The sequence below is a fragment of the Nerophis lumbriciformis genome, linkage group LG16 (assembly GCF_033978685.3).
Source record: "Nerophis lumbriciformis linkage group LG16, RoL_Nlum_v2.1, whole genome shotgun sequence".
Lineage (NCBI taxonomy): Eukaryota > Metazoa > Chordata > Actinopteri > Syngnathiformes > Syngnathidae > Nerophis > Nerophis lumbriciformis.
Genome location: NC_084563.2, coordinates 13,654,599 through 13,672,098, shown reverse-complemented (window position 1 = coordinate 13,672,098; position 17,500 = coordinate 13,654,599). Strand labels below are relative to the sequence as shown.

General features: G+C 37.7%; 1 protein-coding gene across 1 annotated transcript in view; it reads right to left on the bottom strand.

Annotated features, from left to right (window-relative positions):
• Positions 1-17,500, bottom strand: part of fgfrl1a (fibroblast growth factor receptor like 1a) — a 182,761-nt gene that overhangs the window by 103,462 nt on the left and 61,799 nt on the right. Inside the window, exon 3 of the mRNA XM_061976642.1 lies at positions 12,330-12,602. Coding sequence (XP_061832626.1) covers positions 12,330-12,602 — 273 coding nt within the window. The remainder of the gene's footprint in view (positions 1-12,329; positions 12,603-17,500) is intronic.

Here is a 17,500-nt window from a genome sequence, read left to right as displayed (position 1 = left end):
TCGTTTCATGTAATTCAGATTTCTCCCAGACCAGGGCATCAGAAAAGCTATATTCACACACCATATGGTAATGGAGAGATCAATAGAAGTGCAAAAGGATTTATACCTGTGTTTTATAGACTATTCCAAAGCATTTGATGAAGTGAAACATAAAAATCATTTTCCAAATCTTGAATGAGCTGGATATTGATGGGCAAAACATGAGGATTATCAGAAATCTGTACAAGAAGCAGCAGTCTGAATATACTGTAAGGTGAATGCAGTCAATTCCAAGCCATTCAAAGGGGTGTTCGACAAGGTTGTGCATTGTCTCCTGATCTGTTTAACATCTACAGTGTAAGCCTGGGCCCCTGGAGAGCGGGTCCAGACTGAGGCCAAGGAGAAAAAAACCCTCATAGCCATAGCACACATAAACATGTGTGTGAGGGAAACATCAAAGAACACAAAGGACATTAAAGACATTAAAAGAGCAGAGCTGATGCAACCAGCTGCCATTCCAGCAGTGCCACTTCTACACACAACCACAAAAGTAAAACAACAACACGCCATCGTCTGCTGGGGGTGGGGAGGAGCATGGCCAGAGACAGGAGCAGACCCAACAAAGCAATCAAGAGAGCCAACTCCAATCTCGGCCGCCCACCAACTCTCGGCCAGTGTCCAGTCCGCATAGATTTTTATATGGTATTGTGAATAAACTTGAAACTAGATGAGTCAGGAAACGTCCAAGGAGACCGAGATATGCAGCATTAAGGAACTAAGGCAGGGGTGCTCACACTTTTTCTGCAGGCGAGCTACTTTTCAATTGATCAAGTCGTGGGGATCTACCTCATTCATATATATAATTTATATTTTTACTTATTTATGACACATATGTTTTTGTTAACAAGTTAAAGGTGTTTAATGACAATACAAGCATGTTTAACACATATAGTTAATATTGTTAATAAATTAAAGGTGTTTAATGAAAATACAAGTATGTTTAATACATATAGTTAATATTGTTAATAAATTAAAGGTGTTTAATGAAAATACAAGTATGTTTAACACATATAGTTAATATTGTTAATAAGTTAAAGGTGTTTAAAGATAATGCAAATATGTTTAACACATACAGTTAATATTGTTAACAAGTTAAAGATGTTTAGTGATAATGCAAGCATGTTTAACACATATAGTTAACATTGTTAATAAATTAAAGGTGTTTAATGATAATACAAGAATGTTTAACACATAGTTAATATTTTTAACAAGTTAAAGGTGTTTAAAGATAATACAAGCATGTTTAACACATATAGTTAATATTGTTAATAAGTTAAAAGTGTTTAGAGATAATACAAGCATGTTTAACACATATAGATTCCTTTCTTTCATGAAGACAAGAATATAAGTTGGTGTATTACCTGATTCTGATGACTTGCATTGATAGGAATCAGACATTGATGCTGATAATGTCCGCATTTTTGAATGGATGAGAAAAAAAAGTCCTCCTTTCTGTCTAATACCACATGAAAGTGGTTGGTTTTTGGCATCTTTTTTATCCAGCTTCCGTACTCCTTTGTATACACTTTACAAGAAATACATTGTTGGCAAACTCCGTAGCTTGCTAGCTTGTGCACGCCAGGTTTCTGAGACTCTTATTTTGGTAGCGCAGGCAGGATGAAGCAGCGCTTTTATTGTGCAACTGTGCAGTCGGTCTTTGGAGTTTTGACGACAGGTACGGCGCCAGAAATAAAGTGTTTCTCGCCTTCCAGTCGGTAATTTTAATGAGCTGGCAGCAGCCAGCGTCATCTCAGAAGACCCTCGGGTGCCCTGAATGTCAATCAAGTGACGAAAGTGACGTCATAGTGAAGATTTATGATCGCCCATTTTTAGGACTATTTTTTTAATGGCTGGCTGGTGATCGACTGACACACCCTCCGAGATCGACCGGTAGCTCGCGATCGACGTAATGAGCACCCCTGAACTAAGGATTAGAAGAACTTGAGGACAGAATGTTGGACTGAGGAGGCAAATAACTGGATCATAGTGGCATGAAGGACCACAAAACCAGGGATAAAGATTTTGGGGGGACAAATAAATTGGATGTACTGAGAAGTTGGGAGCCAGAAAGACTAAGCGACTGAAAGAGGTTAGTTTGCAAGAACGGGGGATAGAGGGACAGAGGGTAGAAAAGACAGGACTATAGGACAAAAAAGACTGAGGTATGAAGGGATTGGGGACTGAGGGACAATAGAGACTGAAGGGGGCAAGAAAAAGGGGGATTAAAGAATAGACGGACACATTTTTTTGGAGTAATATCAAGGAACCAAAGAGACTAAGGGACAAGGGAATACAAGGGACAGAGAGACCTCAACATTGGGGAACGGCGCATTTGTATGAACAGGGGGTTAAAGGAAGGTGTGAAGGGGTCGAAGGACATGGATGTGTGACATAGAGTTTGAAAAACAGAAGAACTAAGGCATGGTGGATTGAGAAACAAAGGACTGGATGATGCAGTATGAAGTAGCGCTGATGCGAGTCTGCAACCTGATCCCACATGTTGGTTTTGGTCCAGTGGACAGCTGCAGTCTCACTTGGGACGGAGTCAGATGGAAAGAAGATAAAGTGGATGTGCTACTGCAACGCAAGAGTTCTGCATTGTACGCCTCGGACTGGACCGGGTCAGTACGAATCCCTCCTAATCTGCTGGTGGGATTAAAGGATGAATGGCGACATGATAGCATGCAGTGTTCCACTGAGCTCGCAGACTGCAGCCTGATGAGCTCAAATCCCTGAAAAGCTGACTTTTTTAAAACACGCAGCACCTCCACAATCCAGCTGCAATTAAAACCACATGTCAGATGTTACTGGCCAGCTATGACATCGCTGTAAATCATCGCGCCGCTCACTCGTACGCTTGCACATGGACACACGCAGCTTCCTTCCTTTTTCCGCACAACTTCCCGTCGCCGGTTCCGACACGCTCCCATTGTCGGCACATCTGGTTCCAACTACCGCGAGGCGTACGCTTTCAATCACTCATCTTCCACCACCGGCGGAGGCCATGTTTCCATCCTCACTTGCCCGAAAGACCGACCGGCGACACACTTTCCAACAAAAACCGTCGAGCGCAGCTGTCGAGATACGAAACTGAGATAATATTGACGGGAATGAAACGGCGGTTGGAGGAAAATGAAGAAAAATGAATGAATGGTCAGAGTGAATGATAAACATTAGGACTGTGGATCTTTGGGCACCGCACGATTCCATTCCATTCTTGGGGGCAACGATTCGATTCTTGATTCAAAATCAATACTTTTTTTAATAACACTGAGTGACAGTTTTATGATTAACTACATTCCTCCATGAAATAAATAAACAGCTCTGATAAATGTGTTACTTCGGGGCTGCCTAGTTTTGCGGTGGTCGTTTCCCCAAGATGCAGATGGACGTCCGGAAGCAGTGTGCAGGTAAGAGAGATGATTTATTTCCATAATCAAGCCAAGATACGAAATGGTGCCGATGGCACGGGAAGCTACGGTAAAGTGTAGCAAAAGACTAGCCAAAACAGGAACAAGAAGCAAGAATAACGAACACAACTTGTTGCGTGTCGCAAACAAAACTGCCAGGCACAGTATGGCGTGAGGCAGGAATATATAGTCATACCAAAGACTATAAAAATGAGACCCATTACCTCTCTGCTTGGCACTCAGCATCAAGGGTTGGAATTGGGGGTTACATCACCAAAAATGATTCCCGGGCATGGTCACCGCTGCTGCTCACTGCTCCCCTCACCTCCCAGGGGGTGACAAGGGTGATGGGTCAAATGCAGAGAATAATTTCGCCACACCTTCTGTGTGTGTGACAATCATGGGTACTTTAATATATAGCTCTCTGAGCAGGTGAGCGTCCCGACCACTAATTAGAGGCTGGTGACAATAATCAGCACCCATGGCAACAAAGAAAACAAAACAAGGTACTGAAACAGAACTAAATCAACAAATAAGGAAATAATAAACAAAACAAAACATGATCCGTGCAACGGATCATGACAAAATTGTTTATATTACAAGAAAACTGGTTTTGTTTAATAAAATTCTACCCAAACATTTAATAAAGTCAAATACAACTAAGGCAACAAAAGATGTATCCCACACTTCTCTTTTCTAAAGTAATTCTGTCCAGCAGATATGATCAAGAAAAACAAGAACAAGAAAGTTTGATCATATTACGCCTATACTGGCTCACCTGCGCTGGCTTCCTGTGCAAGATGCGACTTTAGTATTTTATACGTAAGTAGTAAAACCTTAAATGGTCTAGCTCCATCCTATCTTGCGGATTGTTTTGTACCAAATGGCAAAGTCAGAAATCTGCGTTCAAAGAACTCCGGTTTATTAGTGATTCCCAGAGCACCAAAAAAGTCTGTAGGTTTTAGAGCATTTTCCATTCAGGCTCCAGTACTCTGGAATACCCTACCAGTAACACTTAAAGATGATACCTCAGTAGAATGATTTAAGTCCCATCTTAAAACTCATTTGTATACTCTAGCCTTTAAATAGATCCCTTTTTAGACCAGTTGATCTGCCGTCTGTCTTTTCTTCTCCTCCGTGGAGAGGTTATCAGGTAGCCATGGATCAGCTTCCACAGATGAAGCGCTAGCTGCTCCTAGTCGGGACCCGGGATGGACCACTTCTCTTTGCATCAGTTGGTGACGTCTCTGCATCAGTTGATGATCCCCTGCTGGCCTCCCAATGGACTGGACTTTCACATTATGGAGTTGGGACCTGGGGTGGACCACTCCTTATGATTCAGTCGGTGATGTCTCGGCGCTCCGACTTGTCTACATGCGAGAGGATCCCCTGCTGGCCCCACTATCAACTGGACTCTCACGTTATTAACCGTACCCACTCGGCCTCTATTGCACCGGTCACCCAAGACCGGGGGGTCCCCACATCTGCGGTCCCTTCCAAGGTTAACTCGTTGTTCCCATTGGGTTGAGTTTTTTCTTGCCTTGATGTGAGATCTGAGCCGAGGATGTCGTTGTGGCTTATGCAGCCCTTTGAGACATTTGTGATTAAGGGCTATATAAGTAAACTTTGATTGATTGATTGATTGATTGATTGATTGATTGATCATCTACATCGACAATATAATTTGCCTGAGTGGCTGAACAGGACAGATAAAAAACAAACAACATAGATTTTTTAATTTTTTAATCGATTAAGAATCATTACAAGTAAGAATCGCTATTCATTGGAAAATCGATTTTTTTGTTACACCCCTAATCAATACCAAAACCGGAAGCAGGGTAGAGGGGCCAAGGCGATCGGACGTCTCAAAAGTGATGAAGCTCATTGCATATGCAGATTGCTCCAGCTGTGATAACAAGGCAAGCAACGCTTGCTTTTGTTTCCGAGATTGGATTACAGACGGGGGTCGTCTTTGAAGGTTAACCTTACTGGTCGTTTAAACGCGGATACTCTAAATTAAGACTGAGAATTTTACTACGTCGGCTCGCTGTTTGATGTGACGGGAAAGAGGCCATTTGGAATTTGCTGCAGTGTGATGGCGCTTCAATGCAAAATTCAGCTTTTAACAACCTAAACATAATGCTTGGATTTCACTGAAGTCACGTCAATATGCGTGGTGGTCAAGCTAGCTCTGTTCTCAACAGGTACTAGGTGCCATTTAGCCTTTCTCTGAAAAAAAATGCCCTATGCTTGTGTTGTTTTCGGCTGTATTCTTCAAATCACGAAAAAGCCAAACGTGCCTTAGAGTTCCTCGAGATGTAATCAAAAAGGGCGGGAAAGTGCAAGATTTTACGAAAGATGATGAAAAAAGTGGCACGCACTCCTGTCCAAGTGAGTGAAGTGAAAGAAAGCACGATTTTGCAGTGATCACTTCGTCAAAGGTTTGTTTGATATACTTTTAACTTTTATTATTTAAGTATTGTCTTGATATTTGTATTTCTTAAACGCATGTTTGCTATGAATGTTTCAATAACACCAACTCGGCGAATCTAAATAAAATAAATCAAATGTGAGCAAAACTTAAGGATTACGTTTTTACCAAAGACAACAATCATAAATGAATCTTTCAGCACATACACAATGTTGACATCTATAGTTATATTTTGATAAAGACAACAATCATAAATGAATCTTTCAGCACATATACAATGTTGACATCTATAGTTATATTTTGATAAAGACAACAATCATAAATTAATCTTTCAGCACATACACAATGTTGACATCTATAGTTATATTTTGATAAAGACAACAATCATAAATGAATCTTTCAGCACATACACGATGTTGACATCTATAGTTATATTTTGATAAAGACAACAATCATAAATTAATCTTTCCGCACATACACAATGTTGACATCTATAGTTATATTTTGATAAAGACAACAATCATAAATGAATCTTTCAGCACATATACAATGTTGACATCTATAGTTATATTTTGATAAAGACAACAATCATAAATGAATCTTTCAGCATGTACACAATGTTGACATCTATAGTTATATTTTGATGAAGACAACAATCATAAATTAATCTTTCCGCACATACACAATGTTGACATCTAGTTATATTTTGATAAAGACAACAATCATAAATTAATCTTTCAGCACGTACACAATGTTGACATCTATAGTTATATTTTGATAAAGACAACAATCATAAATTAATCTTTCAGCACATACACAATGTTGACATCTATAGTTATATTTTCATTAAGGCAACAATCATAAATTAATCTTTCCGCACATACACAATGTTGACATCTATAGTTATATTTTGATAAAGATAACAATCATAAATGAATCTTTCAGCACATACACAATGTTGATATCTATAGTTATATTTTGATAAAGACAACAATCATATATGAATCTTTCAGCACATACACAATGTTGATATCTATAGTTATATTTTGATAAAGACAACAATCATATATGAATCTTTCAGCACATACACAATGTTGACATCTATAGTTATATTTTGATAAAGATAACAATCATAAATGAATCTTTCAGCACGTACACAATGTTGATATCTATAGTTATATTTTGATAAAGACAACAATCATAAATGAATCTTTCAGCACATACACAATGTTGATATCTATAGTTATATTTTGATAAAGACAACAATCATATATGAATCTTTCAGCACATACACAATGTTGACATCTATAGTTATATTTTGATAAAGACAACAATCATTAATGAATCTTTCAGCACATACACAATGTTGACATCCAGTTATATTTTGATAAAGACAACAATCATAAATGAATCTTTCAGCACATACACAATGTTGACATCTATAGTTATATTTTGATAAAGACAACAATCATAATGAATCTTTCAGCACATACACAATGTTGATAGCTATAGTTATATTTTGATAAAGACAACAATCATAAATTAATCTTTCAGCACATACACAATATTGACATCTATAGTTATATTTTCATAAAGGCAACAATCATAAATTAATCTTTCCGCACATACACAATGTTGACATCTATAGTTATATTTTGATAAAGACAACAATCATAAATGAATATTTCAGCACATACACAATGTTGATAGCTATAGTTATATTTTGATAAAGACAACAATCATAAATTAACCTTTCAGCACATACACAATGTTGATAGCTATAGTTATATTTTGATAAAGACAACAATCATAAATGAATCTTTCAGCACATACACGATGTTGACATCTATAGTTATATTTTGATAAAGACAACAATCATAAATTAATCTTTCCGCACATACACAATGTTGACATCTATAGTTATATTTTGATAAAGACAACAATCATAAATGAATCTTTCAGCACATACACAATGTTGACATCTATAGTTATATTTTGATAAAGACAACAATCATAAATGAATCTTTCAGCATGTACACAATGTTGACATCTATAGTTATATTTTGATGAAGACAACAATCATAAATTAATCTTTCCGAACATACACAATGTTGACATCTAGTTATATTTTGATAAAGACAACAATCATAAATGAATCTTTCAGCACGTACACAATGTTGACATCTATAGTTATATTTTGATAAAGACAACAATCATAAATTAATCTTTCAGCACATACACAATGTTGACATCTATAGTTATATTTTCATTAAGGCAACAATCATAAATTAATCTTTCCGCACATACACAATGTTGACATCTATAGTTATATTTTGATAAAGATAACAATCATAAATGAATCTTTCAGCACATACACAATGTTGATATCTATAGTTATATTTTGATAAAGACAACAATCATATATGAATCTTTCAGCACATACACAATGTTGATATCTATAGTTATATTTTGATAAAGACAACAATCATATATGAATCTTTCAGCACATACACAATGTTGACATCTATAGTTATATTTTGATAAAGATAACAATCATAAATGAATCTTTCAGCACGTACACAATGTTGATATCTATAGTTATATTTTGATAAAGACAACAATCATAAATGAATCTTTCAGCACATACACAATGTTGATATCTATAGTTATATTTTGATAAAGACAACAATCATATATGAATCTTTCAGCACATACACAATGTTGACATCTATAGTTATATTTTGATAAAGACAACAATCATTAATGAATCTTTCAGCACATACACAATGTTGACATCTATAGTTATATTTTGATAAAGACAACAATCATATATGAATCTTTCAGCACATACACAATGTTGACATCTATAGTTATATTTTGATAAAGACGGGGATAAACCCACTACTCGTAAACGGCACCTGCAACAGTAACAAACATGGCAGTAGACGCAGAGTTAAATCATAAAATGCAACCCAAAAACGATGTATAATTATCGGGGAGAGTCTTGATACCAATTTCCTTGACGCAGTCACACACAAAGAAGTTGTAGAGCTCCATGTTTTTCCAAGTTTCCATCTGTTTTGTCGTGTAGAATGACGCCTGGCGCACAATAGTTTGATACGTCTGGGAACGCAACCAACGTATAATCCTTGATGTCACTCGACAAATCGTATAGGGATATATTTCATTGCGTAGTTGGATTTTTTTGCTACTATCTGCTTTTTACAGAAAGATTTAAACCTCTTTTGTACTCAGTGTAGAGCAGGAGTCCCCAAACTACGGCTCGCGGGCCGGATACGGCCCACCAGCGTCCAAAATCCAGCCCGCGGGAAGTCCAAAGTTAAAAAAAATAAATAAATACAAACTTTATATATATTTATTTTTATTACTATTTTTTAAAATCTGTCCTTTCTAATCCATTTTCTACCGCTTGTTTCTCTCGGGGACTCAGGCAAATCATATTGTCTAAAAAGGCATTTTCCCATCGATACATGACTGATTCATCGCCCAACACTACGGCAAGGAATATATATATATATATATATATATATATATATATACATACATACAATACAGGCCAAAAGTTTGGACACACCTTCTCATTTCAATGTGTTTTCTTAATTTTCATGACTATTTACATTGTAGATTGTCACTGAAGGCATCAACACTATGACACCTGTGAAGTGAAAACCATTTCAGGTGACTACCTCTTGAAGCTCATCGAGAGAATGCCAAGAGTGTGCGAAAAAGTAATCACAGCAAAAGGTGGCAATTTAGAAGATGTTTTCAGTTATTTCACCTTTTTTTTGGTTAAGTACATAACTCCACGTGTTCATTCAGAGTTTTGATGCCTTCAGTGACAATCTACAATGTAAATAGTCATGAAAATAAAGAAAACACATTGAATGAGAAGGTGTGTCCAAACTTTTGGCCTTCTAATTAATCATATTCGGTACTATACCGCCTCTAAAAAGTACCGGTCCCCCGCGTCGTCACGTCGAACATGTTCGCCAATACACAATTACGGAGTACTTACAAGCAGACACAGTGTGTGGACAGAAAAGGGAGAATTTTGGCTTAATAACCAATGATAAAGGTGAAGTTACAACACGGAAACGCCCTCAGGAAGAGGTGCTTTAAGATGTGAAGTACGTTTATGTCAAATATCATCCCTGTAGGATGAGTGACAGTTATACCTCCTTCACTACACACCGGAATCATGACAATGGATTTGTTAAAAATAGTCTATAGGGTAATAAAGTCTAACCAAGACTTCATCATGCCCGATCATAAACCATTAAAACAATCATCTCGACTTTCAAAACATTACAAACAAGCGAATGAAGAGCATACTTACTCAACAACCATACATGTCACACTAAGGGTGGCAGTATGAACAACGCCAACACTGTCATAAATATGTGCCATATAGTGAAACCACACTAAACAGCAATGACAAACACATTTTGGGAGAATATTTGCACCGCAACACAACAAAATCACTACAGAACAAATTCCCAGAATTGATGGATCTACACCTGACATCCACTGTAATGATACCAAGTACAGGAGCGTATGTAGTCGATACTACTATGACTACATCGATATTTTTTAGCATCACAAAATCTTCTTTCCTTTTTTTTAAATTTATATTATGTTTATAAACTCAGGAAATATGTCCCTGGACACATGAGGACTTTGAATATGACCAATGTATGATCCTGTAACTACTTGGTATTGGATTGATACCCAAATTTGTGGTATCATCCAAAACTAATGTAAAGTATCAAACAACAGAAGACTAAGTGATTATTACATTTTAACAGAAGTGTAGATAGAACATGTTGAAAGAGAAAGTAAGCGGATATTAACAGTAAATGAACAAGTAGATTAATAAGTTATTTTCTACCGCTTGTCCTTAATAATGTTGACAAAATAATAGAATGATAAATGACACAATATGTTACTGCATATGTCAGCAGCTAAATTAGGAGCCTTTGTTTGTTTACTTACTACTAAAAGACAAGTTGTCTTGTATGTTCACTATTTTATTTAAGGACAAACTTGCAATAAGAAACATATGTTTAATGTACCCTAAGATTTTTTGTTAAAATAAAGCCAATAATAAAAAAATTTGTGGTCCCCTTTATTTAGAAAAGTACCGAAAAGTATCTAAATAATTTTGGTACCGGTACCAAACTATTGGTATCGGCACAACACTAATCCAGCCATCCATTTTCTACCGCTTGTCCCTTTCGGGGTCACGGGTGGGGGGGTGCTGGAGCCTATCTCAGCTGCATTCGGGCGGAAGGCGGGGTACACCCTGGACAAGTCGCCACCTCATCACAGGGCCAACACAGACAGACAGAAAACATTCACACTCACATTCACACACTAGGGTCAATTTAGTCTTGCCAATCAGCCTATCCCCAGGTGCAATTCTTTGGACTAATATATATTTATATACAGTATATATATATATATATACAAATATATATATATATATATATATATACATACATACATACATATATATATATATGTATATATGTATATACAGTATATATATACAGCCCCCGGCCAAATTGTGTTAACCCAATGTAGATTAAAAGTTTGGGGCCCCCTGGTGTATAGAATAAATATTTAAGCGTACTCTGCGCGTTGTAAACATTGCAAGTCCAAACAACACCATTTTAGTAAACATCCACCCAGCTGGGAAGATGTTTGTTGTTCCAAAATGGAAACCCTTCCAAATACATGAGTGTTTTCGTCCTGCGTGGAAGCATGAGGGGCAGTAAAAAGAGCGGTAAAGATGGACAGACAGCAGCTGTCCGCCTGGATGTCCTACATGGCAGCTGTTGACCCCGCCTCGGTCTCCGCTTGCACCCGAGGCGCCCCGCTGCGAGCTCCACCCCAAACACACACACACACACACACACACACACACACACACACACACACACACACACACATGTATGTGTCGTGCCACTTGCAGATATGTCGTTGAGATGGATGAGGACAACACACACACAGTGCAGACGCGCTGATTAAAGACGTCTGCTTGATGGTGACATCATTGCAGCCAGTAGCCAACATGACGCAATGCAGCGTCGAAACAAGCGCCTCGTTTGACTGCCGCCACATTAAGTGCAGCTGCACAAGCGGATACAACACAATGCAAGAGCCATATAAAAATGGGACCCATTACCTCCCTGCTTGGCACTCAGCATTAAGGGTTGGAAATGGGGGTTGAATCACCAAAATGATTCCCGGGCGCGGCACTGCTGCTGCCCACTGCTCCCCTCACCTCCCAGGGGGTGATCAAGGGGATGGGTCAAATGCAGAGGACAAATTTCATCACACCTAGTGTGTGTGTGACAATCATTGGTACTTTAACTTTAGTGCGTTTGAATTAAACGGCACAAACATGAACCCTGGCCTGCACTCACCGATGATGATGAGGGAGAAGTTGACGTTGACGCTGCCAAAGCCGTTGGTGGCCTTGCAGATGTACGTGCCGGCGTCGCCCGCCTCCACGTCTTTGATGCGCAGGCCGTGCTGCAGCACCCGGAAGCGCGTCCAGCCGCTGTGGATGTTGCGGTCGTCTTTGGTCCACATGATGAGCGGCGGCGGGTCGCCCTCCACGGGGCAGGGAAGCTTCATGGTGCGACCCAGGCGGACGCTCTGCCGGTGGGCCACTCGCTCGGACACCCTGGGCGGACCTTAAGGCGAGAGGAGAGCGCAGGGAGAGGTGAGCGCCATTTTAAACAACAAGTGGAACCTCGTTTTACGAACCCCGCGGTATACAAACTTTTTGATTTACCAACCGCAGACCGACTAGAAATATGCTTTGTTGTACTGGGTAACGCATGGCACTAGTGTTGTAACGATACCAATATTTTGGTACCAGTACCGGTACAAAAATTATTTCCATACTTTTCGGTACTTTTCGGGGACCACAAAAAAGGGCATTATTGGCTTTATTTTAACAAAAAATCTTAGGGTACATTAAACATATGTTTCTTATTACAAGTTTGTCCTTAAATAAAATAGTGAACATACAAGAAAACTTGTCTTTTAGCATACTTGCCAACCCTCCCGGATTTTCCGGGAGACTCCCGAAATTCAGCGCCTCTCCCGAAAACCTCCCGGGACAAATCTTCTCCCGAAAATCTCCCGAAATTCAGGCACACAATATAAACAGCGTACCTGCCCAATCACGTTATAACTGTAGAATGATCGAGGGCGAGTTCTTGGTTTCTTATGTGGGTTTATTGTTAGGCAGTTTCATTAACGTCCTCCCAGCCGCAGCAACAACACACAACAACAGCATTTCGTCTACCATAAAGCAGTTTGTCTGCCGTAAACAGCAATGTTGTGACACTCTTAAACAGGACAATACTGCCATCTAGTGCATTTGATGAAAGCACTTTTTGCGTGCCACAAAGCAATGCATCATCAGTGAGGGCGTTCAGCATGGTTAGAAAAATAGTGACAAATAGAACAAGGATGGACAATTCAACCCTTAACTCAACAATGAGTAGATGAGTGTTATGTGTGTGTGTATATGTGTAAATAAATGAACACTGAAATTCAAGTATTTATTTTATATATATATATATATATATATATATATATATATATATATATATATATATATATATATATATATATATATATATATATATATATATATATATATATATATGAAATATTTGACTTAGTATTTCTTATATATATGTGAAATACTTGACTTAGTATTTCTTATATATATATATATATATTTAAGTTGCCATGGGCGCAAATTAGTTTCACCTGCCTCTGATTAGTGTTCGGGGTGCTCACTTGCTCCCGGGCATTAATCAGAGAGCTATTTATTCCTGCCTTTCGCCACACTCGGTCTGGTTGTCCTATTTGCTTCCATGCAACACGTTACGCCGTTACCTTTTCGATTCCTATGCTTGTTTTCCTTTTGCTAAGCTTTAGCTTTGCTCCCCGTGCATTCGGCAGGCGTTGCTTTTGTATGTGTTCTGTCTGGTTTATGGACATTAAATAATTTCCTTGCCTGCACCTTGCCTCCGGAGTTCCTGCCGCATCCAAGGAGAACAATCCACGCGGTAAAATGCGACCCAAGCGTAACAGACCGGACAACAAAGTATAAATGTTGTCTATCGAGCAAGCGCTCGAGTCATTGTTTCTTGTTGGACCTTTTAAGCGGGGGACACATTGTTCGAGAAAAGAAGCGACAAAGGGAGAAATCCACACGTGTAAGATTCATCGCGAAACTTGGTCAAATCTAAGTAGATATTGTGCATAAAGATATTTAGTTTGATTTGTATTGAAATTGCTGACTTTGTGATGTCTTTTGTATTTGTGATCGTGTAGTTTTTATGTCTGAGAATAACTCCCGGGCGTTCAGAGCTCGTTTAATACATGTAGCTCTAAATTTGAGCAGTCAAGGGCGGTAACGCTATACCTTTTAATTGTGATGAGTCATATACCGGTACATTGTGTGCAATGTTTGATGTACTGTAGATTTTTTTTTTTTAATTTCTATATGCGTAAACATTTGTAGTTTATTTAGTGTTGCCCCGATACCAGTATTTTGGTACCGGTACCAAAATGTATTTCGATACTTTTCGATACTATTCTAAATAAAGGGGACCATAAAAAATGGCATTATTGGCTTTATTTTAACAATAATCTTAGGGTACATTAAACACATGTTTCTTATTGCAAGTTTGTCCTTAAATAAAATAGTGAACATACAAGACAACTTTTAGTAGTAAGTAAGCAAACAAAGGCTCCTAATTAAGCTGCTGACATATGCAGTAACATATTGTGTCATTTATCATTCTATTATTTTGTCAAAATTATTAAGGACAAGTGGTAGAAAATGAATTATTAATCTACTTGTTCATTTACTGTTAATATCTGCTTAGCTCTCTTTTAACACGTTCTATCTACACTTCTGTTAAAATGTAATAATCACTTATCTTCTGTTGTTTGATACAATCGAAGAGCAATTTTGTCCTTAAATAAAATAGTGAACATACTAGAGAACTTTTAGTAGTAAGTAAACAAACAAAGGCTACCAATTTGGCTGCTGACATATGCAGTAACATATTGTGTCATTTATCTACCTATTATTTTGTCAACATTATGATGGATTATTAATCTACTTGTTCATTTACTGTTTTAACATGTTCTAGCTATACTTCTGTTAAAATGTAATAATCATTTATTCTTCTATTGTTTGGATACTTTACATTAGTTTTGGATGATACCACAAATTTGGGTAAGGATCAACTACCAAGTAGTTACAGGATCATGCATTGGTCATATTCAAAGTCTTCATGTGTCCAGGGACGTATTGACTTTATAAACATAATATACATTTTTTTTAAAAAAAGGAAAGGATATTTTGTGACGATAAAAAATATCAATGTAATAATTGTATCGACTTGACACGCTCTTGTACTTGGTATCATTACAGTCGATGTCTGTGTAGATCTACCCATGGCGTTTGTTTACATTGAGCTATTGTATCCTCTTACGGTGTGTAGTGAAGCATATTTATTTATTCCTCGTCCTGCAGGGATGATACTTGTAAAAATCATACTTTATTTGTCGCCATGGAGGCGAGGACTAGTGGTTTAGAAGTAGCTAAAATACTGCCGACTGCGGATGGACGTTAGGCGCCAGCTAGCTAGCCATGTTTTAAAGCACCTGAGCGGCGTTTCAGTGTTATAGCTTCACCTTTATCGTTAGCTTTTAAGCCAAAATGCCCCTTTTCTGTCTACACAATGGGTCTGCTTGTAAGTACTCTGTGCGTGTGCGTTGCCGAACATGCTCGTCTGCTCGTAAAACCAGCAATGTCACGATGGGGCGCCGTCATGCAGTAAAAAAAAAAAAAAAAAAAAAAAAAAGGGAAGCGGTATTTTTTCGAAGCAGTATAGTACCGTTTATGATACATTAGTACCACGGTACATTATTAGTATACCGTACAACCCTAACATATACTGCTTCATTGCTAATAAAAAAACAAAGTTAACTCCATCTTTTGACACTCCTTTTTTGACTCTTATCCTTACACGCTACAATATTTTATTTTAAAAAAAACGCGGAATTGATTTTTTGACACAAACGCGGACAATTCTCATGCCTGCATTTTCTGTATTCAGTGCACTAATCAAGGTCCATTAAGGCCTGCTTGGATGACTTTGGTGTGGAAAAATTACTGACTGGTATACACAAATAATACATACTGACTAGTATACACACAGTAAATACTGACTGGTATACACACATAATAAATACTGACTTGTATACACACAGTAAATACTGACTGATATACACACATAATAAATACTGACTGGTATACACACATAATAAATACTGATTGGTATACACACATAATACATACTGACTGGTATACACACATAATAAATACTGACTGGTCTACACACATAATACATACTGACTGGTATACACACATAATACATACTGACTGGTATACACACATAGTAAATACTGACTGGTATACACAAGCTATGGACATGATATCAGTAGAAAAAACTGAATTTAGTTTAGATAATAATGAGTCATATATTGGAATATGGGATCCATTATTTAAATTTGTTTTAACTATTAAATGAACCTAAAATATGACTTCTTTTATCCATTTTTTTTTAAATGTTTTTATTTTTTTTATAAATAGCTGTGATGATAATGTCAATGAGGGATTTCTAATCACTGCTATGTTGGAATTCTTATTAATACTGATACTGTTGTTGATATTCATCCATCCATCCATCCATTTTGCTGCATTCGTTGATATTATTAATTTTAATTTGACTACTTTTGGATTGTTTTGTGTCATGCTTGTATGTCCTCTCAATTGCTCTGTTGATTGCTATTCTGAATGTTGCTGGGTTTGGTTTTGGAATTGGAATTGTATTATTACGGTATTATTGTGTATTATTTTGTTGGAGTGATTAATTTAAAAAAAAAAAAAAAAAGGATGGGAGCCTGGTGGAATTTTAGGGAGTGAGTGCAAGGCTGCAGAAGGGGATGAAATACATCCGAAAGTGAGAGGAGGAGAAACCGGAAAAGGAGAAGAAGGAAGCAAGGGGAGTGCGCGAGGTTCAGTGGCTTCTCATGACTCCTTGTGGGCTTCAACAATAGCCTCCAAATTTAGCAGCGACAAACACAACGGACCTCTGTGGACACGCTGACATTAAACACTATAAAAAGCCGCGCTTTGCAAATTCATCATGAAAGTCTCAGGGGTGTCAGGCACATGTAGAACAACTCAGTGCACCAAAAAAATAAAGACGGCTCTTTTTGTTGCACGAGAAACTTCCTTTTGAAACCCGTCAATACAAAAGAGTCAACTGCAGCACACACATTATGCAGCTATGAAAAAAAGTGTTGCTTTCATTTGTTTGTGCATTATTTAATATATTTTATGTTGAATGAAGACTGGGTATTCCTGCAAGCGTGTTCCTGCTTTACAAAATTACGAAACAGTCCATCTCCATGTTAGAACAAGCTGAAAATTGAGTGCAAAAGTTAACTGCTTTTAATATCGACACATAAAAGCTATAACGTGTTCAAT